The sequence below is a fragment of the Cyclospora cayetanensis genome, unplaced genomic scaffold (genome assembly GCF_002999335.1).
Source record: "Cyclospora cayetanensis isolate NF1_C8 unplaced genomic scaffold, CcayRef3 CcayRef3_contig_44, whole genome shotgun sequence".
Classification (NCBI taxonomy): Eukaryota; Apicomplexa; class Conoidasida; order Eucoccidiorida; family Eimeriidae; genus Cyclospora; species Cyclospora cayetanensis.
The window spans coordinates 95,093-119,476 of NW_020312414.1; the positions used below are offsets into that span (position 1 = coordinate 95,093).

General features: G+C 54.1%; 6 protein-coding genes across 6 annotated transcripts; 2 read left to right on the forward strand and 4 right to left on the reverse strand.

Annotated features, from left to right (window-relative positions):
* Positions 1-50: 50 nt before the first annotated feature.
* On the reverse strand, positions 51-1,349 carry LOC34619289. The gene has a single exon (XM_026334513.1). It carries the CDS (start codon positions 1,347-1,349, stop codon positions 51-53), a length of 1,299 nt encoding a protein of 432 aa, XP_026190298.1.
* Positions 1,350-1,586: 237 nt separating this feature from the next.
* On the forward strand, positions 1,587-6,315 carry LOC34619288 (ATP-dependent RNA helicase DBP7). The gene is made up of 9 exons (XM_026334531.1): positions 1,587-1,686; positions 1,855-2,009; positions 2,176-2,479; positions 2,693-2,890; positions 3,253-4,552; positions 4,874-4,967; positions 5,118-5,241; positions 5,420-5,681; positions 5,853-6,315. The coding sequence occupies exons 1-9, from the start codon at positions 1,587-1,589 to the stop codon at positions 6,313-6,315; spliced, it is 3,000 nt and encodes a 999-aa protein (XP_026190316.1).
* A 300-nt stretch (positions 6,316-6,615) lies between these two features.
* On the reverse strand, positions 6,616-7,227 carry LOC34619287. Its single transcript, XM_026334533.1, has one exon. The coding sequence runs from the start codon at positions 7,225-7,227 to the stop codon at positions 6,616-6,618; it is 612 nt and encodes a 203-aa protein (XP_026190318.1).
* A 226-nt stretch (positions 7,228-7,453) lies between these two features.
* On the forward strand, positions 7,454-9,288 carry LOC34619286 (AF4/FMR2 family member 4). Its single transcript, XM_026334534.1, has 2 exons — positions 7,454-7,619; positions 7,778-9,288. The coding sequence occupies exons 1-2, from the start codon at positions 7,454-7,456 to the stop codon at positions 9,286-9,288; spliced, it is 1,677 nt and encodes a 558-aa protein (XP_026190319.1).
* Positions 9,289-9,557: 269 nt separating this feature from the next.
* LOC34619285 lies at positions 9,558-13,308 on the reverse strand. Its single transcript, XM_026334535.1, has 6 exons — positions 12,870-13,308; positions 11,004-12,680; positions 10,702-10,833; positions 10,196-10,502; positions 9,730-10,082; positions 9,558-9,601 (listed from the first exon to the last, which is right to left on the reverse strand). The coding sequence occupies exons 1-6, from the start codon at positions 13,306-13,308 to the stop codon at positions 9,558-9,560; spliced, it is 2,952 nt and encodes a 983-aa protein (XP_026190320.1).
* A 3,505-nt stretch (positions 13,309-16,813) lies between these two features.
* LOC34619284 lies at positions 16,814-18,939 on the reverse strand. The gene is made up of 5 exons (XM_026334536.1): positions 18,730-18,939; positions 18,320-18,448; positions 17,537-17,700; positions 17,189-17,307; positions 16,814-16,890 (listed from the first exon to the last, which is right to left on the reverse strand). Exons 1-5 carry the CDS (start codon positions 18,937-18,939, stop codon positions 16,814-16,816), a joined length of 699 nt encoding a protein of 232 aa, XP_026190321.1.
* Positions 18,940-24,384: the final 5,445 nt, after the last annotated feature.

The window sequence follows — 24,384 nt, forward strand, 5'->3', positions numbered from 1 at the left end:
TCGCTGCTGTCGCAAACAGGAGCTTTCTTCGGACGGTGAGGCACATCTTATTACTGCTGTTGCATTTGCAGCAGGTGCCTCACTGCCTGAAGTTGCTCAAGAACTGCGGGGGGCATGTTTGCTCTGGCAGCAGCAGCAACAAGACCTCCATCTGCTGCTGCTGTTGGCCACCCCTGCGTAACTGCGCCACCGTTCGCGTGCGAAGCAGCTCCTCTGCCCAGCACTGCCGCTGCGCTGCCGTACATTGCATGCGTCCTGCTGCTGCAGATGCCAAGCGCAGCAGCAACAGCAAGTGCAGCCGCAGGGCCCAGAAGCTGCTGGGGTTCTGAAGCTCCTGAAGAGAGCACCAGCTGGCGGGGAGGCACGAACCGCAGCAAGCGCTGCAGGTTTGCGAGAGCCTCATTTCTGTCGCCTACACCTGCTGCTCCTGGTCCTGGCAGGTGCTGCCGCTGCTGCTGCTTCTTCAAGAAGGCGGAGAGTGATACCTCGAAGGAGACGCCTCGGCGGACGGCCTGCAATACGTGTTTTCGCCTAATCGTGAAGGGCAGCTTTGCTGCCACACTGGTTGCAGGATCGCCCTCGAAATCGACGGCGATAAGGTCGCACTCGCAACTGCTGCAGGCGAACTGCCAAGTGGCCTCGTCTGTCGGTTGCACTGCTAGCAGCTCGATGCACGCACTACTCCGTTCCGACTGCGTTGTTGGGCTTCCGTCCGCCGCTGAGTAGAATGGGGGGTTTCTGGGAAATAGTGTGCTGAAGCTTGCAGCTGCAGACGTTGAGCCCAGAACTACCGTCACGCGACGTAGCTGTAGCAGCTCACACAGTGTAGCATTGGGTGCCTTAGCTGCTGCTGATTTTGCTAAGCGACGCTGGGCAATGTCTCTCGCTGCGGAAGCGTATGGAAAGATATCTTCCCACTGCTTGTCGCTGAGAGGCCCGCAGCCAGACGCGGGGAGCTGCTGATGCTGGTGGTAATGAAGCAATGCGTGCGAGTGCAGCGCTGGCGTGCTCGCCGGCAGCCACTCTACAAGGTGCTGCTGCTGAGTCTGTCCTCCAGGAGCTTCTGCTGCAGTAGTTGCTTCCGTCTTCGCTGTTGCTGCTTTGGTGAGGGTAAGCGGCCGCGGCACCAAGGGCGAAGGGAGACGGAGGGGGTGCTGAAAGGGCAGTCCCTCCTTGACGGCCTTCGCCAGAGCCGCTGCCGCTGCTGTTGGTGCAGCCTGGCCTCGTTGGGGAGGGAGGTGTACGTACGTATTGCTGGCAACGACTGAGAAGCCAAGGGCGGCTGCGCGGGAGGCGAGGGCCTCAAACTGGTGAGGGCCCTCCCATTCGAGTTTCAAGTCGTACGCCATCTGCGAAGTATGCAGAAAAACCCCTAGGCAGCGCCTTTGGCCCCCTGGAGAGAAGCCATGATGCAGGCATGCAGGCAGCGGTAGAAACCACTAAACACTGCACACGAGGCAGCGTCACCAGTGTTGGACCCCAGCGCACCCTTGTCCTTCCCGATATGCTTCCCCCTGCCTTTTGCTTTTGAGACTCAAAAATGAAGAGAAGGCGGGAGGAAATGCACTGGAAACGCCAGACCCGGGATGGCAAACGGTATGGGAGGTGGGGCCCTGAGGCCTTCTGGTATTGCATGCATCGCTGCTGTTTATGAGCAATCCAAAGCGCTAAGCCCTCCAGCTAAAAGTCCAAACGCTAGCTTTTGGTGCACCAGGAAGGCAGGATAACGGGAGTATCACGCCCATAGGCCTTAGGCCTTCGTGCGGCGGCTTCGGCGTAGGGGGCCCACAGGCAAGCGTCAAGGCCTCATAAATCTCTGTCTCTGAATCCGAAATCCCAGTTTTTATCCCCTAGTTTCTGCATTTAATTTGTTTCCAGGCTGTTTAGGTCGCTGGAGAGGAGGGAGAAGGGCCGCATCTGGTCGCGCAGGGCGTTGGGCAGTTAGTTCGTGCGACTTCACGGCTGAAGCCTTTAAACTTGGCAAAGATGAGAGGCTCAGGAGACTCGCGGTCAGGCCGCGCTCTGCATGGTCAACGGAAGAAGCCTAAAAACGCGAAGCACCTGCCGCAGCAGCTGGAGCGCAACAAGCGGAAGCTCACGCAGCACCAGCAGCAGGCTGCATACGATGCCAAAGATGTCGAATCCCCGCCTTCCGCTTCCCCGTCTGACTCGGAGGCTGTCACGAACTCGGCAACGGCGCTGGGCATGTCGTCGATGTCAAAGGATGAAGGATCGCCCGTAGTCGCAGCCGTCGAGCCCTCGTCCGTGCTGGCCACCTCAGAAGATGCAGCGGGAGGATTAAGCTCCACAGAAGAAAAAAACTTATTCTCTGCAGTTCCATATGCAAGATGGCGCTTCCTGCACGTCCGACTGCGGCGTTCCTTGCTGCATCACGGATATTCAAGCCCAACGAAGATTCAGCTGGTAGCGGTCCCTGCACTCCTCCACGGGCATGACGCGCTTATCCAATGCCCCACAGGTGTGTTGCTGACTCTGAATGCCAATGTGCTAACCTCATGGCTTTAGGGGTGTTGCTGCTGCTCTATCTAACACCACCTCCCATCGATTCTCAGCAGTAGGACTCGAGGGCAGACGCCGAGGCCAGGTGCAACCTAAGCCCGACAGAAAGTGCATGCATGCATAGTTGCACAACAATACTGCTCGGCGTTTGTGCTTTGGCTGTGCGTTATAGGCTTAGGCAAGACGCTATGCTTAGCACTGCCGTTGCTACAGCGAGTACTGCAGTTGTCTCAGCAGCGACGGCTCCACAGGGGCGAGGGCACGAGGGGACTGTTTTTGCTACCAACGAGGGAACTTGCTCTGCAGGCAACGGAAACTGTATCAAAGCTGGCTCAGCTTTTTCCTTGGCTCACAGTATCTGCTTTGACCGGTAGGCTGCGCGTGTTGCTCCCATTGCTGCTGCTAGGTGCATCATGGACGCCTAGGAATCGTTTGCTGCCATTGCTGTTGGGGTTAGGGTTCCGGATGACGAGCTGATGGTTGCTGCTCCCTCCCTCTCCCCGCCTTCCCCCCAGTCCTCCCCTTTGACCCTTCTTGCGGTAGCTGCTGCTGCTGCTGTTGGAATGTCGCCCCTTTTGGAGCGATCTCCTGGGGTGCTCTGCTGTTGGGTGACGGCAGCAGACCGCCATCTGTCCTAGGCAGCGCGCTCTCCCCTCCCCTCCCTTCCTGCCTTTGTGGCTTGGGAGCTCAGGTGTTAGGAAATTGTGGTGCGGCATTGTGTGCAATTCGAAGGGGGCGAAAGCAGGAAGAAGGAGAAGTGCCGCTTACGGGGGGGGACGGGTGTAGTGCTCGCTACTCCAGGGCGTCTTGTCGATCACCTCAGCAGCACCGCTTCATTCCGTTTGTTGCCGCTGCAATTTCTCTTGATTGACGAGGCGGATCGGCTGTTGGACCTGGGGTTCGAGGCTAAAGTCAGGGGTATCTACACCTCTTGCCTGCAAAAGATCGCTGAGGAAAAGGCGATTTTTGAGCTGCAGAAGCAAGCCAGGGAGGAGTGGAAGCTGCAGCAGCAGCCCTCTGGGCGGCAAGACGATGGAAATAGGGGATCGGATGAGAGCGACGCCGATAATGAGCAGCAACAGCTCAAAGAGATCCACCAGCAGGAGCTTCACTACAACAACAATGGCAGCAGTAATTGCAGCTCCAATGGCAGTGGAACTGAGCCCCCTTTCCAGGTGGCTGTCGCTTCAGCAACTCTGACTCCCTCCGTGCAGCGCCTTGCAGCGTTCTGTCTTCGCCGAGATCCTCAGTGGCTGTCTCTCGCGCTCGCAGACGCTGCGGAGACTCGTATGGAAGAGGTACAGCAGCTTCTGCAGAGAGAACAGAGCGAGAGGCAGCCGCAACAGCAGGAAGGAGAGGCAGCGGCGGCACCTCAGCAAGACCAGCTGCAGCACGATGAACCGTTAAGCGAAGAACTGGAAGCTACAATCTTAGAGCGACTCTGTTCCTGCAGCATGCCGCGGGCTGCTACCGCAGCAGCTGCTGCTAGTGACAGGAGCGGGAAGGAGGACCCTCCAAAGTTTGCAGTGCCTCCTCAGCTTCAGCAGTTTTTTTTGGTGGTGGAGCCTCGTTTGCGTCTTCTACCACTACTTTCATTTTTGCTAAATGCTGAGGAAAATAACAAGAAGATCGTCGTATTCGTATCCTCGTGCGATTTTGTGGAATACCTTTATCAGCTACTGCTTCGACTGCGCTGGCCTTTGACGCTGCAGCATGACAGACAGCAACGCCAACGCCTACTGCAGCAGCAGCAGCTCATGCGCAAGTTGCAGCTTCAGCAGCACGAGCAGCAGCAGCGGCTGCACAAAATTGCAGCAGGAATCAAGCAGCAGAAGAAAAAATGCGGTAAGCCAGTGTCAGCGGCAGCGGAGACAGCAGCAGCAGCCGTAGCAGCAGAAGAGGATGAAGAAAGCGAGCCAGATGAGTTGGCAGACGACGACGTTGGTTTGGAAGCGCCTGGTCTCTGGGGCCAGTTCGTTTTGCAGTCACTGAATGTCTTTAAACTCCATGGGAAAATGGAGAGAGATGATCGGTAGGAGAGCGGGATGGAGGGGGGGCAGCAATTAGGGGTTCTATGGGCTAGAAATAGGGCCTCAATAGTTACAGAAGGAAGGAGGCATCTTAGAAAGGAGCGGCGTTTACTTGAGGGGGAGTCCGAGTACAGGCTTCAAAGAAAGTTGCAGAGAGTGAAGGCGGGGGTGGGCCATACAAAATGCGAGTACCACACGAAGGCTCTTGAGCCTCTTCTGGAACCGTATAGGTGGTGTGGGCTGTCCTTCGTTCTTTCTGTTGCCTAAGAAACACTCTAATGCCAGAAATCGAGGATTTGTCACGTGTGGTTCTTCTGATACAGTATCGGCTGTATGACGGATTTCACAAAGCTCAGTGGAGAGGGGGCAGTGCTGCTTGCCACGGACGTCGCTGCCAGAGGCCTCAATCTCCCAGAGGTAAGACCCCAGTGCTAAGCTAAGAGGCAGGAAGCCTCCCCCTTAGAGTGGCGATCTGCTCTGCCGCTAGCCGAAAGGATTCTTTATCGGATGCGCTGCAAAGCAGTGGGGCCAAAGCAATGAGGTTAAGGGTTTGGGGTGTATGAACAGGTGGACTGGATCATCCAATTGGAGCCCCCGCAGCAGCTGGAGGAATATGTTCACCGCATTGGCCGCACAGCCCGGTTGGGCAAACAGGGGAGGGCCTTGCTATTTCTGCTTGACTCTGAAAGAGGCACGCAAGTTATACACCCTTAGGCCTCGCCCCAACTAGAAGTCACTGCTTTCTGGGAGGGTCGCTGTTTTGCTATCCGGCATGTGCCACTAGGGCTAATTTTACAGGCAGTTGTTCCTGTGGGGGCCACGTTTTTCCATGTATTGAACATAGGGTGAGCTTTGTTGTGCTGCCTCAGAGTACACCAGTTACTTGTCGTCTCGAGGCCTGACGCTGCAGGAACTGTCGACACCTCGACTCTTTGAATCTTTGCTGAAGAGGGCCCCCCCAAGCCTAGGTTTAAGCGAGGGGAAGCGCAGTAGTATCAGTCGGAGCAACACCAGCTCTAGTCCTCAACAGGAAGCCTCGTTGAGGTTTTTGGTTCGCCAGTTTTGCGAGTTTGTGGCCCCTAGAAAGCGCCTTATTGAGGCCGCCAGAAGGGCTTTCCTTTCCTCTGTCAGGTAATGCGCTATAAAATAGCCAAAACTAAGCCAACACGCAAGCCTTAGAGCACAAACTCTGTGTTTCTATCCGCTAGCACTGACCCCCACGATGCCGTACTCTGACGCGCCTTTGGCGGTGTTTCAGCAAGCCGCGCTCAGCTTGCTCTTCTGTGGGCGTGCTTTTTGCAGGGCTTACAAAACTCATGGCAAAGAGCTAAGGGCCATATTTGACTCCTCAAAACTCCCACTGGGGCCTCTAGCGACCTCATTCTGTATTAGGGAGACCCCTAAAGAGATAGCCGGACGGATAAATCGTAATCCCCAGCAACAGCAAGAACAGCACCAGCAACTGCGGCAACGAGGGAAGCGAAAGGGTGTCGACAACTATGAAATGGAGCACCAGCAACAAACGGAGCGTGGTAACCGCAACAAACAACAAAGGCAACGCCAGGCGAAGAGATCCAAACAGAAACATCTGGAAGAGCAGCAACATCACATCGAGGTAGTTCCCAGCAGCAGCAGTAGCAGCCCTGGCAGCAATGCAGCCTCGAGGGCTGTCAATATGCTGCAGTCACGTGGCGAGCTCCTGACACACACCACTGGCCGCAAGGGAGGTCTCGGTGTCAGGCGTGTAAAACAAGGGGAAAAGTAGAATATACTGTCCGGCATTCAGCATCTGCAGCATCAGCACAAAGTGCATTAGCTGCAGAGCTGCTATATGCGGCTTGCTGCACGATCAAGGAAAGCCTTGATGCAGGAGTCATAGCAGCAATATTCAAAGTGCGCTGCGCAGGCGTACAGCATTAGGGCTCTGGCATCCATTTTTCGCTCCTTGAGTTGAGAATCCGGAGTCCAGGAGCAGTTTTGGGATGCTCTCTTTGCAGCTAGTGCTGTAGCTGTTGCAGCAAACACGAGTCACCCCACGCTGAAGACATGCAGATAGCCGGGAGCCTTAGGATTTATGGTGTGCGGCTTGGGCTCTGTGGCTGCGCCAAGGTATCGGATTCTTTAAGGCCTCCCAGTTTGGCAGAGAACATTGCAGCAGAAGCACCGGTTGTCTCTCTTCCCATGTGCCTTCCTCTTGCTCTTGTTGCTTTTGCACAATGGCTAGACACACCTTTGCCCTCTCCATGCCTAGGGGCAACTGGAGAGTTGTATCTGGCTTTGAGTTTTGCTGTAGTTGTTCTTGCTGCTGGTGAAGTAGGGTTGCGATTTCAGCCAGGGGAGGACTGTCCCCTGACCCCACGGGCAGTAGAAGCAGGTCCTCTACAACAGAATCTTGATCCTGATGCTGACTTGGGTGCTTGCTAGGGTGTACGTACCCACAGCAGCAGCATACAGGGCTGCACGCAACGTCATCCAGCAGTAGACGCCGAGCAGTCAAGGCGCTTATGTGATTCTGCTGCTGCTGGTCTGCCGCTTCTCCCCCTAAGTGTTGCAGCTGAACTGTGCGGGAATCGAGCCAGCGTGGCCACAGAGATGAGAGAAACGACTGTACTTTTACGTCGAGGGCCCCTGAGTGCTGGGCAGGTGGGGCCCTTGCGGGTTGTTGGGGGCCCTCCATGCCCTGTTGACCCTTCTGCTCAAAATTTTGCAGCCTTGTTAGAGTGAGGGAGGGAACTTCTCCTCGGTGGCATCGAGAGACCGCCGTAGGGTACCTCTCCTACACACCAGTCAAGGCAGGTTCCGAGGAACACAGCGTATGAGCTTCCAGTGCTGCCGTCATTGATATGTTGCAGCTTTGCGATGAATAGGAAAGGGGCAAACACAGAGAGATCTACGGTTTGTGGATGTTATATGAGCGAGATCTCCATCCAGCCAAAGGGCCCCCCGTCCATGGAGGGGCCCCTTGGGCCCCTCCATGGACACCCCAGGTGGCTGCTGCAGTTCAACATTTGCTGCCTGATAGCTTCCATTTAACAGGATGTGTAGCTCTGAATATAGCGTTTGGGGTTGGTAGGACAATGGCTCGCTGCAGCCGAAGCTATTGCTCCCTGCAGCAGTAACAGCAAGCGGCAACATGCTGCGGCGGCTGTTCCCCGTGAAGGTGCTGCAGCAGCAGCGGCTGGTGAAACACAGTCTACGGCATATGGCCAGTAGGGCACCTTCGACAGTGGCAGGCACTCAGCAGCCTGAACCACAGAAACAGCAGCAGGAGTGTGAGGTACAACAGCAGGAGCGTGAGGTACAGCAGCAGCAGACTCTACAACAGACACTGCAGCATGTCGTGCAGCGTATAGTGTTCTCTTCTGCTGTCCGAGTTCGCTCTTTCCTAAGCAGCAGCAGCAGCAGCGGTGCTGTGCGGGGTTGGTGTAACTCCGGGATACGCTATTCTCCCTCTGCTGCTGCACGGCAGCAGCAACTACCCCAGAGCGTCCCTCTACAGCAGATAGTACCAAGAGTGCTGCTACTGCACCCACACTACGACCCCACGAGTTCTACGCTGGAGCTGCTGCCCCACACCTTGCAGCAGCAGCTCCAACCCCAAGAGCAGCGGCAGGATGGCGACAGGAGGGCAAGGCGGCAACAACAGCGACTATTGCAAAAGCAGCAAAATCGGAGGCAAGGCAGTGCTTCTCAGCCACCCTCAGGCACACAGCCGACAGCACAAACAAGTGCGCACACTGCTGGTAGCTTGCCTGCAGCAGGGTCGGCAGGAGCTGCTGCTTTGACCGACATTCCCTCTCCGTTTGAGTTGCCTTTTCCCTGGCAGCTAGGCCCAAGTGAGCGCTTATACGCATATCTCTGCAGCGTTGGCACTTCTCCGCCAGCGGCAGCGGCAGGAGGCTTAGCCACAACGCCGACGGCTTGTGCTGCGATGTGGGGATCTCTGGTGCGGGGCCAGCGTGTGCTAGACTGCGGCTGCTACGAAGGCTGTGGCGTGCAGATGCTTCTTGAGCAGCTGGGAGCGGCGGCAGCAGTAGGCGTGGACCTTAGTGGAGCAGCAGTAGCAGCTGCGAACCGCCGATGTCAGCAGCAAGTTGCAGCTGGTCGGGCAGCAGTTCTGCAGGGGGACCTGTGTGACAGCAGCATGCTGCCTCGGCTGCAACAACAGCTTCACCACATGCGCCAACACCGGCAAAATGCTGCAGGGGGGGCTGCAGGCCGCGCTTCTCCGCCAGCAGTAGCTGGAGAGCCTCCCCACTCAGCACAGTCAAACCAGTTCGATGTTGCGGTGTCTGTGGAAGTTCTCTCAACATCCCTATCCCGACCCCTTTTCTTTAGGGCTGTGTCTCGCTTGCTGCGCCACGGCGGTATGCTGCTGCTTATGGACAAACAAGAAGAGCTTATGGGCTCTGCGTATCCTAGCATTGCGTTGCACGAGCTGCAGCAGGAGCAGCAAGCAGGCAGAGGTGGTAGTGCACTGCATGCGCAGCAGCAGATGCTGCTACTGCGCTCACAGCAGCAGCAGCACGCGGAACGGCTGCTGCAACAGCTGCGGGGCACGGGGCTGAGGATTTTGCTGCTCCAGGACCTCCGTGCCTTCGTGGGGGGAACGCAGGAGTCGCTGTTGCGCCAGCAACGTGGCAACCCGTTGCTGTCGTTGCAGCGTCGATCCCTTGAATCAGCACAGCAGAAGCTCAAGAGCTACCCTTACCTGCATTTAGTTGCCGTAAAAGGATAGCTGCTGCTGGCTATAGTGGCTGCTGGTACTGTCTGTCTGTATGCCTCTGTTTACTGAGGCATACACAAAGCGGAATTTGGTGCTAGCTTCGCGTGTGCCTGCGAAGAGCGCCATGCGGAGGCGGCAGAAGCTTCTGCTCCACATGATGCAACAGTTGATGTAATAGGGTTGCTGGGAAGGGCTAAGCCCGTTTAAAATAGCACATGGAGGCTTTTTTTACGTTCAGACTTCGGCACAGCAGCAACTGGCCACACCGATGCTGTAAGTGCTTAGGAGGCCGCTGGGTCGAGCTGCTTCAAGGGGAGAGCCGGCACTCTAAGAGGCCGTTGTTCGCACGCAGAGGGCTCCCATGGAGAGCAAATAGGAACTGACTCTCGTTGCCGCTGCTGCTCTGAAGATCAGCAAAGCCACCGGCACATCACCTCGGTGTCTTTGTCATACTCGGATGTAGAGTAGAGGATCTGAGATTTCTGGGTGTAGAGCTCAAATTCTTACTTGGTGGGCTAGATGTTATCAGTGACGGTGGCACGAGGGAAGCTCCGCCGCTGAGGTTGCGATTGAAGTGGTCCCCGAACCTGGCGCTGTCACCAGTACTGCGGCTACTGTTGCTGCGTTTACTGCTGCTGCTGGCCCTTCTGGCAGGCCTGCAGCCACTTCCTGCCCTGGCAGCAGCTCCCACTGCTGCAGCATCTCCAGCTCTGACGCGGGCTTCGCCTGCAGAGACAGCAACATCTATTTTTTGGCAGCCTCTAACAGGGTGCGGTAAGGACGACGTCAGAGTCTCATACTGCGTGCTGCAGTTGTTGTTGCCGCGTTAGCGGGGCCACATGAATGAGCCTTGCTGTTCACACTGGACCAAAATCAAGCATATATGAGGCAGGCGCTAGGGGGGATCGTAGCAAGGCGCCTACGATTAAGCATTTCCTTCACAGGTGCAGCAATTGCCGCAATCCGTTGCCCCAAGGACCCAACCACATGCGTCTTACTACCGCCGCTAGTGCTGTAGTAGTGCGGTGGGTTTGCTGCCGTGGAGGGTGGGCATGCCAGGCGTGGCAAGTCATTTGTGCTAGCACGTCGACGCAGGAGTTCCCGTCGCTGTCGCTGCTCCTCCTGCTTCTGCTGCACTACTGGGCTAGGAGACCACCGGCAGCCAACGCGCTGAAAATCACCGCTGGCTCTCCGGTGATTTTCAGGGAGTCCTTTCGACCCCTCATCTCCTCCACAAAGTGTCCCGATCGCGCTGCTCGCGAATGAGCTGTTCGCGTCTCCAAAACACGTGCAGGGTGGGGTAATCCGTGCAGCCCCCACTCTCGCTGCAGGCGGACTTCTTTCGCTGCTGTCGCTGCTGTCTCTGTTGCTACTGCTACAATGGCTGTGGCTTCTCTGCTGCCAGCTGTGGGGGTGCTGCAGCACCAGTTTGTGCATTTGCTGGCCCCTGCATTTGCGGAGGCTTGAGGAAGGCGGGCTTCTTATAACACCGCAACGCACACGGCACTGGCCCCCAGAGAACCGACTGTGACACTGTGGCTGCTCCCCCCAGTTGCTCTGATGGCAGAGGTGCACGGGGATTATGCCATCGTATGCAGAGTCTCTATGGGCCCCCCAAAACGGACATAAAGGGCCGCTACAGCTACTGCAGCAACACACGTCGCAACGTGAGAAGGCAGCAACTCCTACAGGGGCCTCCGTCAGCGGAGCAGCAGTAGCATCATTACTATCAAGGCAGCAACACGAGTTTGAAGGACAGACGGCAGGAAATGTGTGGGGCCACTGGTGCCACGAACAGTTGGCTACTGTTGCAGCGTGCCTCAGAGGCGGGGCATGCGATGCCCCGCTTTGAAAAGGGGCTGAGGCCGCATTCAGGTTTGATACTCTAGCGGATACCCATGCTCGAGCTGCAGGAGTTTGAGAGAGACATTGGCAACCAGCAGGCCCTGATGCAGCAGGACTGCTCACAGGCGTCAGGTGTGAGCCAACTGGCTCTTTTGATGCCCACTCTTCGCTAGGGAGTCCGTGCTGCTGCGCAATCGCTGCAGGGTGGCTCTGCCCTCTTGGTGGCCCGTCCTGCGTCTGAGGAGCTCCGTGAATCGCCACGCTAATCAAATGCTTTTCTTGAGAAGGCGAATGGGGGGCCGCTGTTTCCCCATGTGTTCCTTGGAGCGTACAGGGACCTTGTGTCTTGGGTTCCCCTTTGTAGCGCACAGCAGGGATTATTGAAGGCATAGGAGAAGGCCCACTTCCAGCCATATTCTCAGAGTGCCCTTCTTGTTGATTCTGTGAATGCCCATGAAGCTTCTCTAGGCGCTGCAACAGGTGCTGTAGCTGCTGCCGTTCCTCAGCTGTGCAGCTGCAGGCCAAAACAGCCCGTTTCATCATAAGGACAAGCTCCTGGGACTCCTCGTGCTCTTGCGCGCACTCGTTTTTCTGGGTCTGCATCGCTGGGGTAGCATGATCTCTTTTTGCGTGTACTTCGCCACATTGAAGAGACTTTTTAGAAGGGGCTTTTCCGTCGAGCTGTGGAGTAGCGCTACCTGGTCGTTCTGGCGGGTGCTGCTGTCGGTGCCGTGTAAGAACAGCAAGATACTGATTTTGCTGCTCAGAAACATGGGATGAAGAGGGCTTACAAGGCTCTGCAGGCTTACTCACGTCTGGGGATCCCTCAACAACCGTTCCGCGGGGTATGGTGCCTCCGCTAGCTGTGTAACTAGGTGGCCACAGAGGGGCATCTTCAGCAGCAGCAACTGTAGCTGCCGTTTCTGTTCCCGCTCTAGGCGAACAGCTACTTGCTGTGCCCCCAGAAGTGTCGCAAAGGCCTCTGCGAGCAGCATGATGCCGTTCTGAGGGGTGTTCGGCCCCGTCACTCCCCATGGGCAACCTATGATCAGGTTTTGGCCCCTCAGTGGAGGCTGAAGGACGAGAGGAGGCGATCGTGCCCCGCTGTTGGTGTAGCACTTGCTCCTTCGGGCGCTGCTTTTGTTTATGCTGGCAGTTTCTTGTAGCTGTTGGTGATGCTGCTGTTGCTGGGCTTGCAGCAGTGGTGCCCGCACGGCACTGTAATTTGGACGAGGAGAGGGCCCTGTCATCTCTCAGGAGTTTCTCTTTGTGTGGCCTTACCTGTGGCCACTCTTTGTTTTGGTCCTTGTGTGCTCGTGTTGCAGCAGTGCTGCCAGCCCTTTTTGTGGCTCTGTCGCTCCTGTTTCCTTTTGCTGTCCAGCAGGTGCCTGCTTCCACCATATGAGCGCTGTGTTGTAGAGTTTGCTCCCTGAGGGGCGTCCCCAAGCGGAGAGACCTCCGTGCTCTTCTTTCTTCAACGGGCGAGCTTATGCTGCCACCGTGCGATGTGTTATCCTCATTTGGAAGCAGAGCCTGATTACTGCTAGTAGGTTGCTGCTCTCTGTGATGAATGAGGGAGGCCCCAGAGAAATCCTGCTCGTGGCGCAGCCGTGGTTCGTGCGATGGGACGTCAGCCTGCTGCTGTTTCACAGCCCTGCTTTTGCCGCCGCAGCAGCTGGTGCTACAAGAGAACGAATTATTACACGACAGACCATAGACTGCATGCTCCGTGTAGCTGCTGGCTGTACTGGCATCAGCAGCCACCTTCTTGTGGCTACTCTGGCGCCATCTTTTTTCAGACACTCCTCCACTGTTGCTGCTGCTTCTAGGACGCGAGACGGAACCTAGGATTGGCGGCCTCAAGCCTTCGGGTGCTCTCCGAATAGATCTTGATTCCCTACACATAATAGGCTCAGGGCAGAACACGCGGCCGCTGCTAAAAATGCCTTTCCTGGCTGTCCCTCTATTTCCTGCTGCCCTTGAGCTGCCGCGGTGTCGCTGGGGCTCCACTGACCCTTGGAGCCCAAGAAAGGAGGTGCCTATCCCTGTCGCCCTATGGGTGCTGCTAAATATGGGGGCATCTCCGGTCTGTTCGAAAGCTGAGATCCGTGAACCGCTGCCTCCTAATCTATATTTAGGGCAGACAGATTGCAGGGGGCCCCTGGTAGGGGCCTCCTCTGTGTACATCTGTATAGTAAAGAGGGCCCTATGATCTTAGCAGTTTTCGTTGTTTCCCCAAGAACAAGGCACGTCCTGCTATGTTGTTAGTTCATGACAGGAGACCTCAAGTCCCCGTGGGCATTAGACCTCGAGAGGAGAGGGTCCTTCCTCATGGCGGTCTGCATCTGCGGATCTCCTCTGCCGCGTTATTCTGAGTCACTTGCGCTATGTGTGTATTGAACCGTGAGATGCGAGAAGTGACGTCTTAATTCTAGGCCCTTTTTCACGACTAGCTAACTGTAGGCACAGGTAACATCGAAGTCAGTGGAAGGACGGGGGAACGCCACGTTTAGATGAGCTCCATGAGCACTGTGGACCCTTAAATGGGTGCTCTGGTAGTTGCTGCATCTAGATGCAACCGTACTCCGCCTTTGCTAGGGAGGGGGCCAGTTCATCTGGGGCCGCAGGCAACAAAGCGCTCCGTTTCTTCTTCCCCTAGTGGCCTCCGTTTTGTTGCTTTTTCTCATTAAATATATATTTATAAAGAGTTAAGCGTTTCGCACTGCACGCCGACTTGGCTCTGGGGCAGAGGTCTGGGAGGCATTTGCCATGATGTTAGAGCACGGGGTCTCCTGGACGACGAGCTGCAGGGTGGGGTCGAGGGCATCTGCACGTGTTCTGCGGACCGAACTAAGCAGATACCACGGCTTCTTTGAACTTTATATGAAAGGTAAAGAACGCGAAGCACGTCAGCGATGACTTTCAATTATTTCGAGCGCGGGATTCTGAATCATTTTTAAACCCTGTAGGGGAGATGTTTTACTGAGAAGCGTGCAAACAGCCATTTTTTTCCTTCTATTGTATTGACTCGATTTTATCTGGAACAATATAGTTAAATGGTACATATTTCGCCTTATTTCCCCAATACAGCCACAAAGCGCCAGAAGTGAGCGCTACTGGGCAAGGGTTCTGCTCTCCTGACCTGAAGAGACCGCGACAAAAAGCGGTAAGTCTGGAGTAAAGCTATTTTCAATGCATAGTTTTATTTCTAGGGTATAGTTCTTCAAAAGGTTCAGTTTACTTCTAGGGTGGAGCTTAATAGCAGACAACTACGCAAAGCAAAGCCCGAGCATTACGGAGTGCCTCACCCATATGCAACGGCGGCCACCTTCCATGGAATTTCATCCCGTGTGACTGCTAGTGATCCTCACCATAAGAATTGACTACCGTGAGCAACAGGGTTGAGAAGACGGGGGAAGGGGCAGACAGAGCAGAGTAGTGATGATGGTGCACCCAAGTCTTCCCTCTACGTCTGTAGCAGCAGTACACCTCCCTGCAAAGTAAGTACCAGGCTAATCATATAAGAAAGCTTTGAGTACAGCGTCAAAGACCAAAAGCGCTGGTGCGTATGAAAGGCTGACCCTCCGTTAGTGAGGAACAGCGTTGCGCCCAAAAGAAAGGTACTTGTGTGTAAGCAAAGTAGGGCCTACTTCCCTGTCTGCTCCTGTATAGAAGCGACCTGTATCATATAAAGCGCCAATTCGATGAGGGACAGCTACCCAACAAATGGTTTTTTTAAAGGAACCCTGGACCAGAGTCACTCCTTAGCTGAAGCAGGACTCGGAACTGGGGAAGACTGACTGCCCACGATCTCTCGCGTGCCCTCCCTGTCGAATAAACGTACAACCCCGTAGACTCCATAGATGCAGGAAAAGGTCTACGGCCCACAAGGAAGGAGGCAGCCATGCGCAGCAGACACTTGTGCTTCGCTGGTCCGATGGCGGCCCCCAGCGCCCACTAACTTCAACGGGGGGCCTGGGCCCCAGGTTCCACAACTTCTTCTGCGGCCTCCCAGGAAACACACTGTGTACCCACTCCATCCAGAAGCGAAACTACCATTTGTTGCTTACCAATAGTGGTGATAAACTGAAGTCCCGGCTCGAAAAACATACTGCAAACCGTTCGCTGTGGGTAATTTCGATTGTTAGGGTGGCCCCGGTCGATGCCGGGGAAGGTACTTGGCTAAAGAGGGCTGGGCTTTCAGCACAGTTTCCTGCACTTCCCGCAATTTAGGACCTCCGGCGATCTCTTCGTTGCTTAATCCAAACAGTGGGTAGTTCAGATAGAGCTCCCGCAGAGTCGGTCGCAGTGTCACCGCTGGCGTCAACAGCAACCGAATCAGTCCCTGAAAAACCAGCCACGCACCGTTAGTGAGCACACCAAACCCGATATCCTCGAATCAATAATAGGTATCCCCTCCCGAGACTCTAATAATATGCTTTCAGATTGCCTATCGACCTGGAGGCGTAGTCTTTTGTCATCTACGCCCGAAGCACTTAATGCAGTCATTATGGCAATTGCCAGGGGGCCAGCACACCAGTATGAGAAGTGGGGTGTCGGGGTGACAGCCAGTGAAGTTCAAGTCTTTGTGTGTAACTTCCCCTACAGCCGCTGATAACACGCAGTAACAAGTAAAAGCAAAACACTCAAACAGAGGCACTTAAGTGCTGCTTGTGGCTACGTAAGAGATAAAAGGTAAGCAGGTAAACGTCCTGGGGAAAACAGACAGAGAGTAATAGGGAAGAGATTGAAAAAGCAACAGCGAGAGAAAAGTCGACGCGGAGGAAAGCATGCAGAAAGCATGCAAGTCAGACAGCAGCAAGAAGAAAAGGCGACATGCTAGCACAGCAACACCAGCTGTCTTACAAATGAGATCAGAGTTTCCGAAGTCAAATGGTAAATCAGAGCAGAAGAGCTGGAACAAAAGAACGCCAAGGGCCCATGAGTCCTTCCTTTCAGACGTGAAAATGCGCCTCTTCTCGTACAACTGGCATCGCATATTCTCGGGGGGCATATACCTCCGGGTCCCATTTATGCATTCTGAATTCTGATTCATGGGCTGAAATACATAAATCAAGCACAGAGACGTTTTGAATCGCACGCACAGCAGAAATCAATTCGCCACAAGGCTGTCCGTAAGGAACACTACAGGTCGTCGCTGTCCAGCAAAAATAGCATCGGTTATGAACATATGCAGGGTGGGCAGAACCAGGGTTTCCGAAGTGTAAGGGCAGGTTCGGAAACGCCTCAAGGTTCTATGCCTGTTGAGGTTAAGGAGGGGACTGACCAAGCAAAGGCCATTGTCCCCTAGGTAAATGCGTCCATCGTGGTGGACAAAGAAGTTCGGAGGCTTAATATCCGAGTGGACGAGGCCCATCGCGTGCAGACTCATCGTGGCACTGAAGCAACGAAGAAAGAGATGCTGTGGGGAGTAGAAAGCACAATACTGGGATGCAGAAAGGAGAGGGGCACAGTAGCTGACACGAGTAAGGCACACGAGGGCGACGAGCGGGAATGAAATGTACAATGTGAAAAGAAGAGTAAGAACAGACCAAACGAAAGGACGGTCCCTCGAAGTTTGTAAGACAAACCGAATGCTATTAACGCTTATTTCCTCTTACAAAAAACTACAATGCCAAGTGGTCTTTAAAGACCTAGAGACCAGTATTGAAGGTTACACCAAGCGTCCTTACTACATTAATTGCTTGGTTGTTTCAATTTTGATTATCATGCTGCCCTTCCAGATCTGTTTGATGCTTAGCAAATCGCCTGAGGTTCGCAGTACAGTAAACCGAACAGAGAGGCCACGATGTGGCATGCGGATAGAGCCACATACAGAAGACCGCAGTTCTGCATTCATGCCCCTAATTCTACTGGTTGCAGGCGCAAATGCAGCCATTCAGAACACTTGCGGCTGTGCAGCCCGCGAGGTCCCCCTACCGCCGAGTCAGCACATCAACACAGATACAACGGGAATAAGTGCGAAGCTTGAGGAAGATATATAGAAGATGGAGCGCCACAAGGGAAATTCGAAAAGACATAAAACAAGCGCGCGACACGAACTTACCAGCGAAGACTTCAAAAATGGCCCACTGTTCGGAGTATAGCATATTGTCTCCTTCAGAATGCACCGTCTCTGCTGGCCCTACCATGTCCACTGGAATCACTACCTGTGATATACGGGACCTAAGCAAACAAACGGACTGACAGGGCCAGGACAGTGCACCCCTCATCTAGCCATGCATACAAATTGGGAGGAGCTTTGAAACCCAATGATCCCTGAAAAAGTCTTCGGGCACTACAGAGTTGAGCGTAAAACACGGGTGTGATTTTGTAGACCCCGTGGGGGTTGGAGGGGGCGGAGAGAAGGCGATAGCTCCCAGACGAAGACCAGCAAGCTTGTGTATTGTCTTACCACTGTTGGACCTCAAACTCAGGAGGCACATATTTCCAGAGAGACACTTCCTGTTGAACTCTGCGTCTCAGAAGGTCCATATCGTAGTGGAGGCCTCTTCTGCTGCGGCCTTTAAGGCGGCAGACCTTCACGGCCAGCCGTCTGCCGTTCGTCACGTCGACAGCCTGAGGAGGTTCAAGCGTAGGAAAACTGAGAGACGGCGAGAAGTTTGTGAGAGCGAGACGGTGGCGAGAAGGGCATACACACACTACTATCTGGCAGGCAAAGACAAGATGGAGGGAAGCCGACTGAGGTCACGGGGGCAGAGGCGTAGGGACACGAGACGGGAATGACAGAGTTAAGGAGCCAGGAGAGGCGATGTCGCAGAGGCGGAGGACCCATAAGCGGCACCACGCAAGGCCAGTGAGGCAACGCGCAGTAAACACACGTCAGAGGCCGCTAGCGACACGCAGGCGAACACAGACCTCACTAAATAGAGACGAAGCCTACGGGTGGGTTGCAGAGGGGTCTACTTTACTGTTAACGCAAACGAAGCCCGATGAGGCAACACGCAAGCCATACGGAACGAATCGAGGCAGAAAAAAAGGTAAGGGGACAAACGGAGAAGGGGGCAGCAGATGACATGAGCGCACATATGTATTTACACCAAAACGCCACCAAACAGAATCGACGATGAGAATCGCGATCGAGAGCAGGACACGGCTGCTGGAGGAAGGAGGAATAAAAACAGACCGTCAAGTAGGTACGGACTCGACTCTGCCAGGTCTGTCTGTTTAAGCTTACGGCTAGCACGATGCCGATGCCGCCAACACCCAAGACGTCTGTGAAGATAAGCCTGTAAGTTACGCCGCGGCGCGCACTGCTGGAGACGATAATCTCCCTGTTAAATCCGTAGCTCTTCTCCCACAAGGCCTGCGTATGTGCAAAGGGACAGAGCCGGGCACTACAATTACGAATGGCATCCCCAAGCTCCCAAGCCGCCACCCCCATCCACCCAGTAGATGCCTAGGTGCGCACGTATGCACTTGTATGAAAGGCCCCCTCTCAAACCCTGGTTTCTCTCTCCTACAGACAAAGAGGAGATAAGTAGGCGAACCCCTACGCCCCCGTGGGCTGGCTGCCCAGTCAGCGTTCCCCCCCTATTGCATACACCACTTCCTTCACGCCATCCCCTCCTTTGCGTGTGATTTTACTCGTTCTTTCACGAGGTCGTTAGAGCTTGTCTCCTGGACGAGGTCCCTCAAAAGCTCTGGACGAAGCACACGGGGGTCAGGCATCCACCGCAGACCCGTGATCGGGGGTGCACCCTTGCTCGCTGTGTAATACTCATTGGGAGCTCTAGCAGGCACTCCGTGATACGCAGTGTTTGTCCCCAAAGTAGAGGCCCCCTGAGGGCCCCTCATGCGATCATCCCAGCTGCCCTGAAGAACAGGCAGGCAGACAGCAAGACTCACAAAGGCCGCGTCTATCGTCGTGCACCCTCCTTGACTGCCCACTCCCCAAGCGCGTTGCTTCTGACCCGATATTCAGGAAGTTCCTCCTATGCGGAGGAATATGTGCAGCGCTCCTTGCGGTAGGCACAAGTGCACGAAGCTAAAGATCTAGAACTAGGAAATGGCGAAAGAGAAGACAAGGACCCTTGAAAAGCTCTTGCGTGGGGGGAGGACACAAGAAAAAGGCCCAGATGCGTTGCCTCCTCTAGGAGCCGGTTTTACCTTCGCAGCCATCCCATGTGCTTGCTCTTGTGAATTCCAGCCTCGCTTCGCATGTGGAGAAACATTCGCCTCGGGGGCTGGCTGGCGAGCGGGGGCATTCACACCCTTAGCGTGGACCAACTTGGTGGGTGATTTCATGTATCCAAGGGGGTTCTCCACAGCCCCCAACTCCGATACTGGTTCTTCGGAAAGACGCCTTTCAGCGGACCCCATATCTTGAGTCGTGAGCCCCTCTTCCGCCCAGCGTGTATCCCCTCGCAACTCTTCCTCCCTCTTCTCAGAAGGCTCGACGTAGTCGTGTGAAATCCAAGAAGAAGCTGGCAAAAAAGCCTCAAAAGGCTTGGTTTCCTCCTCGAGAAACCCCGGAACATAGGATTCTTCCTCCTCCTCTGTGTTAGCGGTGCCCCGTCGCATTGGATTCGTGGCCTCAAAGAAGTCCTCTAGACTCTGCAGGGCCCCCCCTGCGAAGGGGGCGAACACGGGAGCCATCGAATCCTCCTCGCCCGAGGCGGCTGCCGTGACTCTGGCCTTGAGCGACAAATCCAGCAACGAGGTGATGCGTTCGAGCTGATCGGGCTCTAGCTTGCCTAGGGTGCTCCACGCGGTCTCTCCAATCTTGTCCTCATCATGCGGCGGCGAGAGGGCCTGCAGCGGAGGGGTCTGATGCATCTCGAAGGCCCCTGAAGGCCCTTGCCACGAGAAAGGCAGGTACACCCACACGGAAATAGCTGTTCCTAATAGCAACGCCCCGACAGCCAACGGCCAGAGAGCCTCCCGAGTGGCCCCCATGACCGTAAGGACCAATGGAGGGCACGCGTGGGCGCGGCCTCCTTCTCGGGTAGTTGCTGTAACGTGAGACGACCCGTAAGAAACGCGAAGAGAAGAGAAGCCCACCGAGGCGGGTTCAGAGGGAAAAATACCATAAGATAAGTTCTGCTCCGGAACACCCCTCCGCTCGGGAGGGAGACCGGGCAGGGGCCCCTTTCCCCTAAGACGCTCAAAGAACCCCCCTTCGCTATCACAGTTATAACAAGGAGCGAAACCTCTTAGACTTTGCTGTTGGGTGAGTGGCAGCTTAGCTTGTTATTAGTTGCAAGGGGCTCCCTTGTGGAGGGCGTCGCTCCCTGAGAGTTAGTCATGAAGGCGGGCAAGCCTGGGGATCGGACACTTTCCCCTTTCTGTAATTCCTCAAGTAACAACCAAAAGATGTAAAAATGCTTGATCTGCCCTTCAGCTGGGCTCCTGGAGAAGAAAATCGAAAGGCAGGGGCCTGCTAGCCCTCGCTTCCTGGGGCTGCCAGGGAGCAGGGGCTCTCCCCGACTTTCTTCGTGGACGGAAACAACTAAAGTTGATGGATTTTATGAAAGCACGCAAGAAATAGCACAGCAGTCATTGCATTCGAAGCTGGGAGGCTCACTAGCAGAAAGAGATGCCGATGCCAAGGCCACGTACTCCTGCCGCTCTCATGACTGTACAGTAGAGGCCGAACTACAGCAGCAAGCGTTCTAGTGTTGCTTAGCCCCTTTTAATTGCTGCATGCTGGCAAGACAACTATATATCACTTGAGAACTAAGGGTGTGTTGTGTACTTTCTCAGGTCTGGAGGCGGTACCGATCAAACGTACCTTCCGAGTACTTTTTATTTGTCTCCCTGAGGCTGACAGTAAAGAGATATGTAGCATAGGAATGAGTGCTTTAGCGCAAAAATAACTACTCATCGTTTTCAATTGGACAGGATGTTTTGTATGTTGTTTTTTGCTGCTACAAATTACTTAGGGCTCCCCCTCAGTTTACGGACGTTCTGGCAGTTGATGGCAAGACCTTCCATTATGATTCTCCTCAACCCAAGTCCTCCCAAAACCTTGGCTGTAGAATCTATGAGTCTCACCTCTGCAGAGGATATGGACCCCCCCGTCCGTTGCAGCTGTCCCTGCCACCTTTATGAGTTGTCGTAGCGGGCTGAGCCAGACTATAGAAGTTTCTCCTGCACTAGTTATATCTAACTGAGTATTTGTTGACTAACTGTTTTGTCTGCTTGTAGTTCTTATTCACCGCAGAATACTGCTAGCCTGATACAAAAAGGCGCAGTGCCCTCTACGTGTGATAACTGCCGAGTGCAACTAGCTCTGCATGCCTGGAGCTTAGAAGGTGCGGCTATACCCGCACCTTTGCTGCCCCTCTCCTCAATGAAGTCAGGGGTGCTGGGAGAGGAGAGAAGGAGCTTGCTTTAGGAAATACTCATTGACTCTTCACTAGGTTTGTATTTAGCCTGGCGCTAAGCACTTCAATACGAAAGCCTTGGATGGACGGAAAAATTCCTGCCTAGGTAGAAGCCTTCCTGCAGGCCAAGTTGAAAGCGCTCCCTCTACAGCCCCTCAAAGAACAGTATTTCCTATTGCTATAATATATTACGAGCTAAGCGTATATGGCCATGAAGAATTTAATAGTGTGAGGGTCATGAAAACCAGATTGGTCCGGCTGCGTATACGAACACTCTTAGAGTATTCTATCGATACTGCGAAGAAACTAATGGTACACGTGTTCCTGGCGTCATGCGTACTGGGGATATTGACACGACAATTTATGCGTTTCTCTGCACAATTAGTCTGTTACCTGCATGAACCACCACAGAACCGGCTTCGTCTACAAAGTCAACAGAAAGCGTGAAGGCTCATTGGAGCTAGACATCACTGTGGTGGTATGTTGATCGAGAAGCCACTCATCCACAGTATGGCGTTTTCAAAGTCGCGATTTGTACTCTAAGGATTAGAGCACCATAGCTGCTTTCCGTTTCCATGGGGAGCGCCGATGGGGCCGTACTCTATCGTGGAACAGTCACTACAACCACGCCATTAACTGCATGCTGTGCGGTTACCCACGGCCCATGAATTAGGGGTGTCTTTCCCATTGGTCATTAAATAGGGGGCTCTGCAGTGGGGCAATGGGATAGCAAATTCTAGGCCTGAGCTCTACTATGGAAGCACAGGAAGGTGTGAAGGAGTCACCTGAAAGCGTCACATAATGAGCAGCGCACTGATTATCAAAATCGATTTTGAAGTGCGGTACTCGTGCATATTTTTGATCAAAAAGCTTAAAAGTTGCTCAGAAGTAAGGCTCACGAAGCCTTTAGCGACAAGCAGCCAGATACCAAACGCACTGCAAATAACAAGTTGCGAGGGCTGGGCGTGAGCGGTTGGCGTGAAGCATCGGCAGCTGTACACTGCTGCGAGGCAGTGATGTGCTGAAAGAGGGTAGCGATTTCTTGACTACAATTAATGCAGGGGGCTTCAACTGCAAGCTTGTCTCTGCTCGAGTTTTGTCTTCCTTTTTCTAAGCTTCTGATGGGCTCCTCAGGGGGTTATTCCACTACAGGTCCTGTCACTCGGCTGGACTTAGAGGTGCTAAATAATAAGCATTGTCCTTAGTTGTGCCTAGCGGTAGCTGTAACATAGGAGGAGGTGCCCTGATTTGATAGTTGAAGCCGCAATAAACACTGTGGAATGTACTGAAGTGCCAGCTGTCCTGTGCATTCACTGCTTGCCGCATTCAGGCTTTCCCGATGTATTGGACAAAATGTATCACCGCTAGAACTAGGCTTGATTTCGTAAGTTGCAGCAGTGAATAGTTGTATAATATGCGGAAGGCTTTTCTAATATAGAGCAAGAGACGTACGCATACGGCGTTATGAAGGATTAGTGGGCAAACCTTTTCTGGTGTCAATGTAGTTTATACCTGCTGACTTGCTTAAAAGCCTGGCGGCACGCGGACGTGGCACCTTTACTTGACCGCAGAGGGCCAACTACGGACAGCCACATGCAGTTCTGTCCCGCCTTCTCCCTAGCCTACTACTTTCTTTGACTCGCCAAATGCACATACTACACGAAACAGCATAAAAACACTGCTTCTGTATCACTTGTGGCAGGCCCCCTCTTACACAGATTCCTGGGCAAAAGAGCCTTAAAATCACGCGAATATGTTAGCCCTCTTTTTACTGCACCTGTGGGCCAGAAGATGACACGGGACTCCTCTGCAGCCTCTATTCCCCTTGTCAGCTTTAAGTGTCGGGTGCAAACGGAGTGTAAAAAGGCCAGATCTGCGAATGAACAGATTGCGTTATTGTCCTGTGCTAAAGCTTAAAGGGAACAATAAAACCCCTTAAAGAGGGAAATATAGCTTTCAAGGACACGAAGCTGGCTCTTATCTATTTAAAGGGCCAGAAAATGGTGGACGAGAGTATGCTTCCTTGCCGCATTCAGGTGGAGGCACCTAAACTCCACCCAGCCTCAAGTAAAAGAATGTAAAAAGTCACTGCTATCTATTTGCGCGTGCAGCCTGCCCTCACAGCCGCCTCGGTGAAGCGTTCTATCCTTAAGGGGACGGGCTTTCGCGCACCCACTGCAGTGCCTCAGCGCTTGTGGTTTCTGCACCCTAGTTGGGGAATCAGGGAGCTAGATACCGTTTCGAGCCGCCAGAGACGCCATCTAAACAAAAAAACTAATACACCGAAAGGGATAGCCACAGGGCGAAGCAGCATGCCCCTGTTCGTGAGCAGAAACTGAGTTATTACTGGCCAAAATAGCAGACATGGAAGCAGCCCTCCTGCTCGCTTGGAAGAAAATAAGGGGCTCAGTCCGGATAGGCCATGATGGAGTGGTGTTTGAGATTGCTTATGCATTAGCTGTCCACATGCATAGGCATCCCACGGGCTGTTGCTCGTAGCCGGGGCCTCGTGGCTCCCATAAATCCCTCAAGAGTGACCGCCTGGGGATTCCACTGAAGCCTCGAAGCGAAGCTACAGTTCAGCTGCCAGACGCGCCGTCTGCCCTTTCAAGGACTGCCAGAAATGAGTCTCCTTCATCTCCCTAAAAAAGAAACGAGTCGCACCACACCACATGTCTATGGGCACGTCGGGAGAGGCTGTGAACCTCTTTGCTTCTACAAGCATGTAAAAGGAACTGATCACTAAATAATGTGAAAAGGGCTAAAAGGCTCTGAGCGCCCTAAAAAGTGCTCTGTGAGATATTACAGTGACATCAACGCAGCACCTGACACCTTCGAACTGGCCTAATTTACTCGTTCCAAAACAGTAAACCGTCTAACAATAAAAAAATCCATGTATCTGCTTGGCCACCAT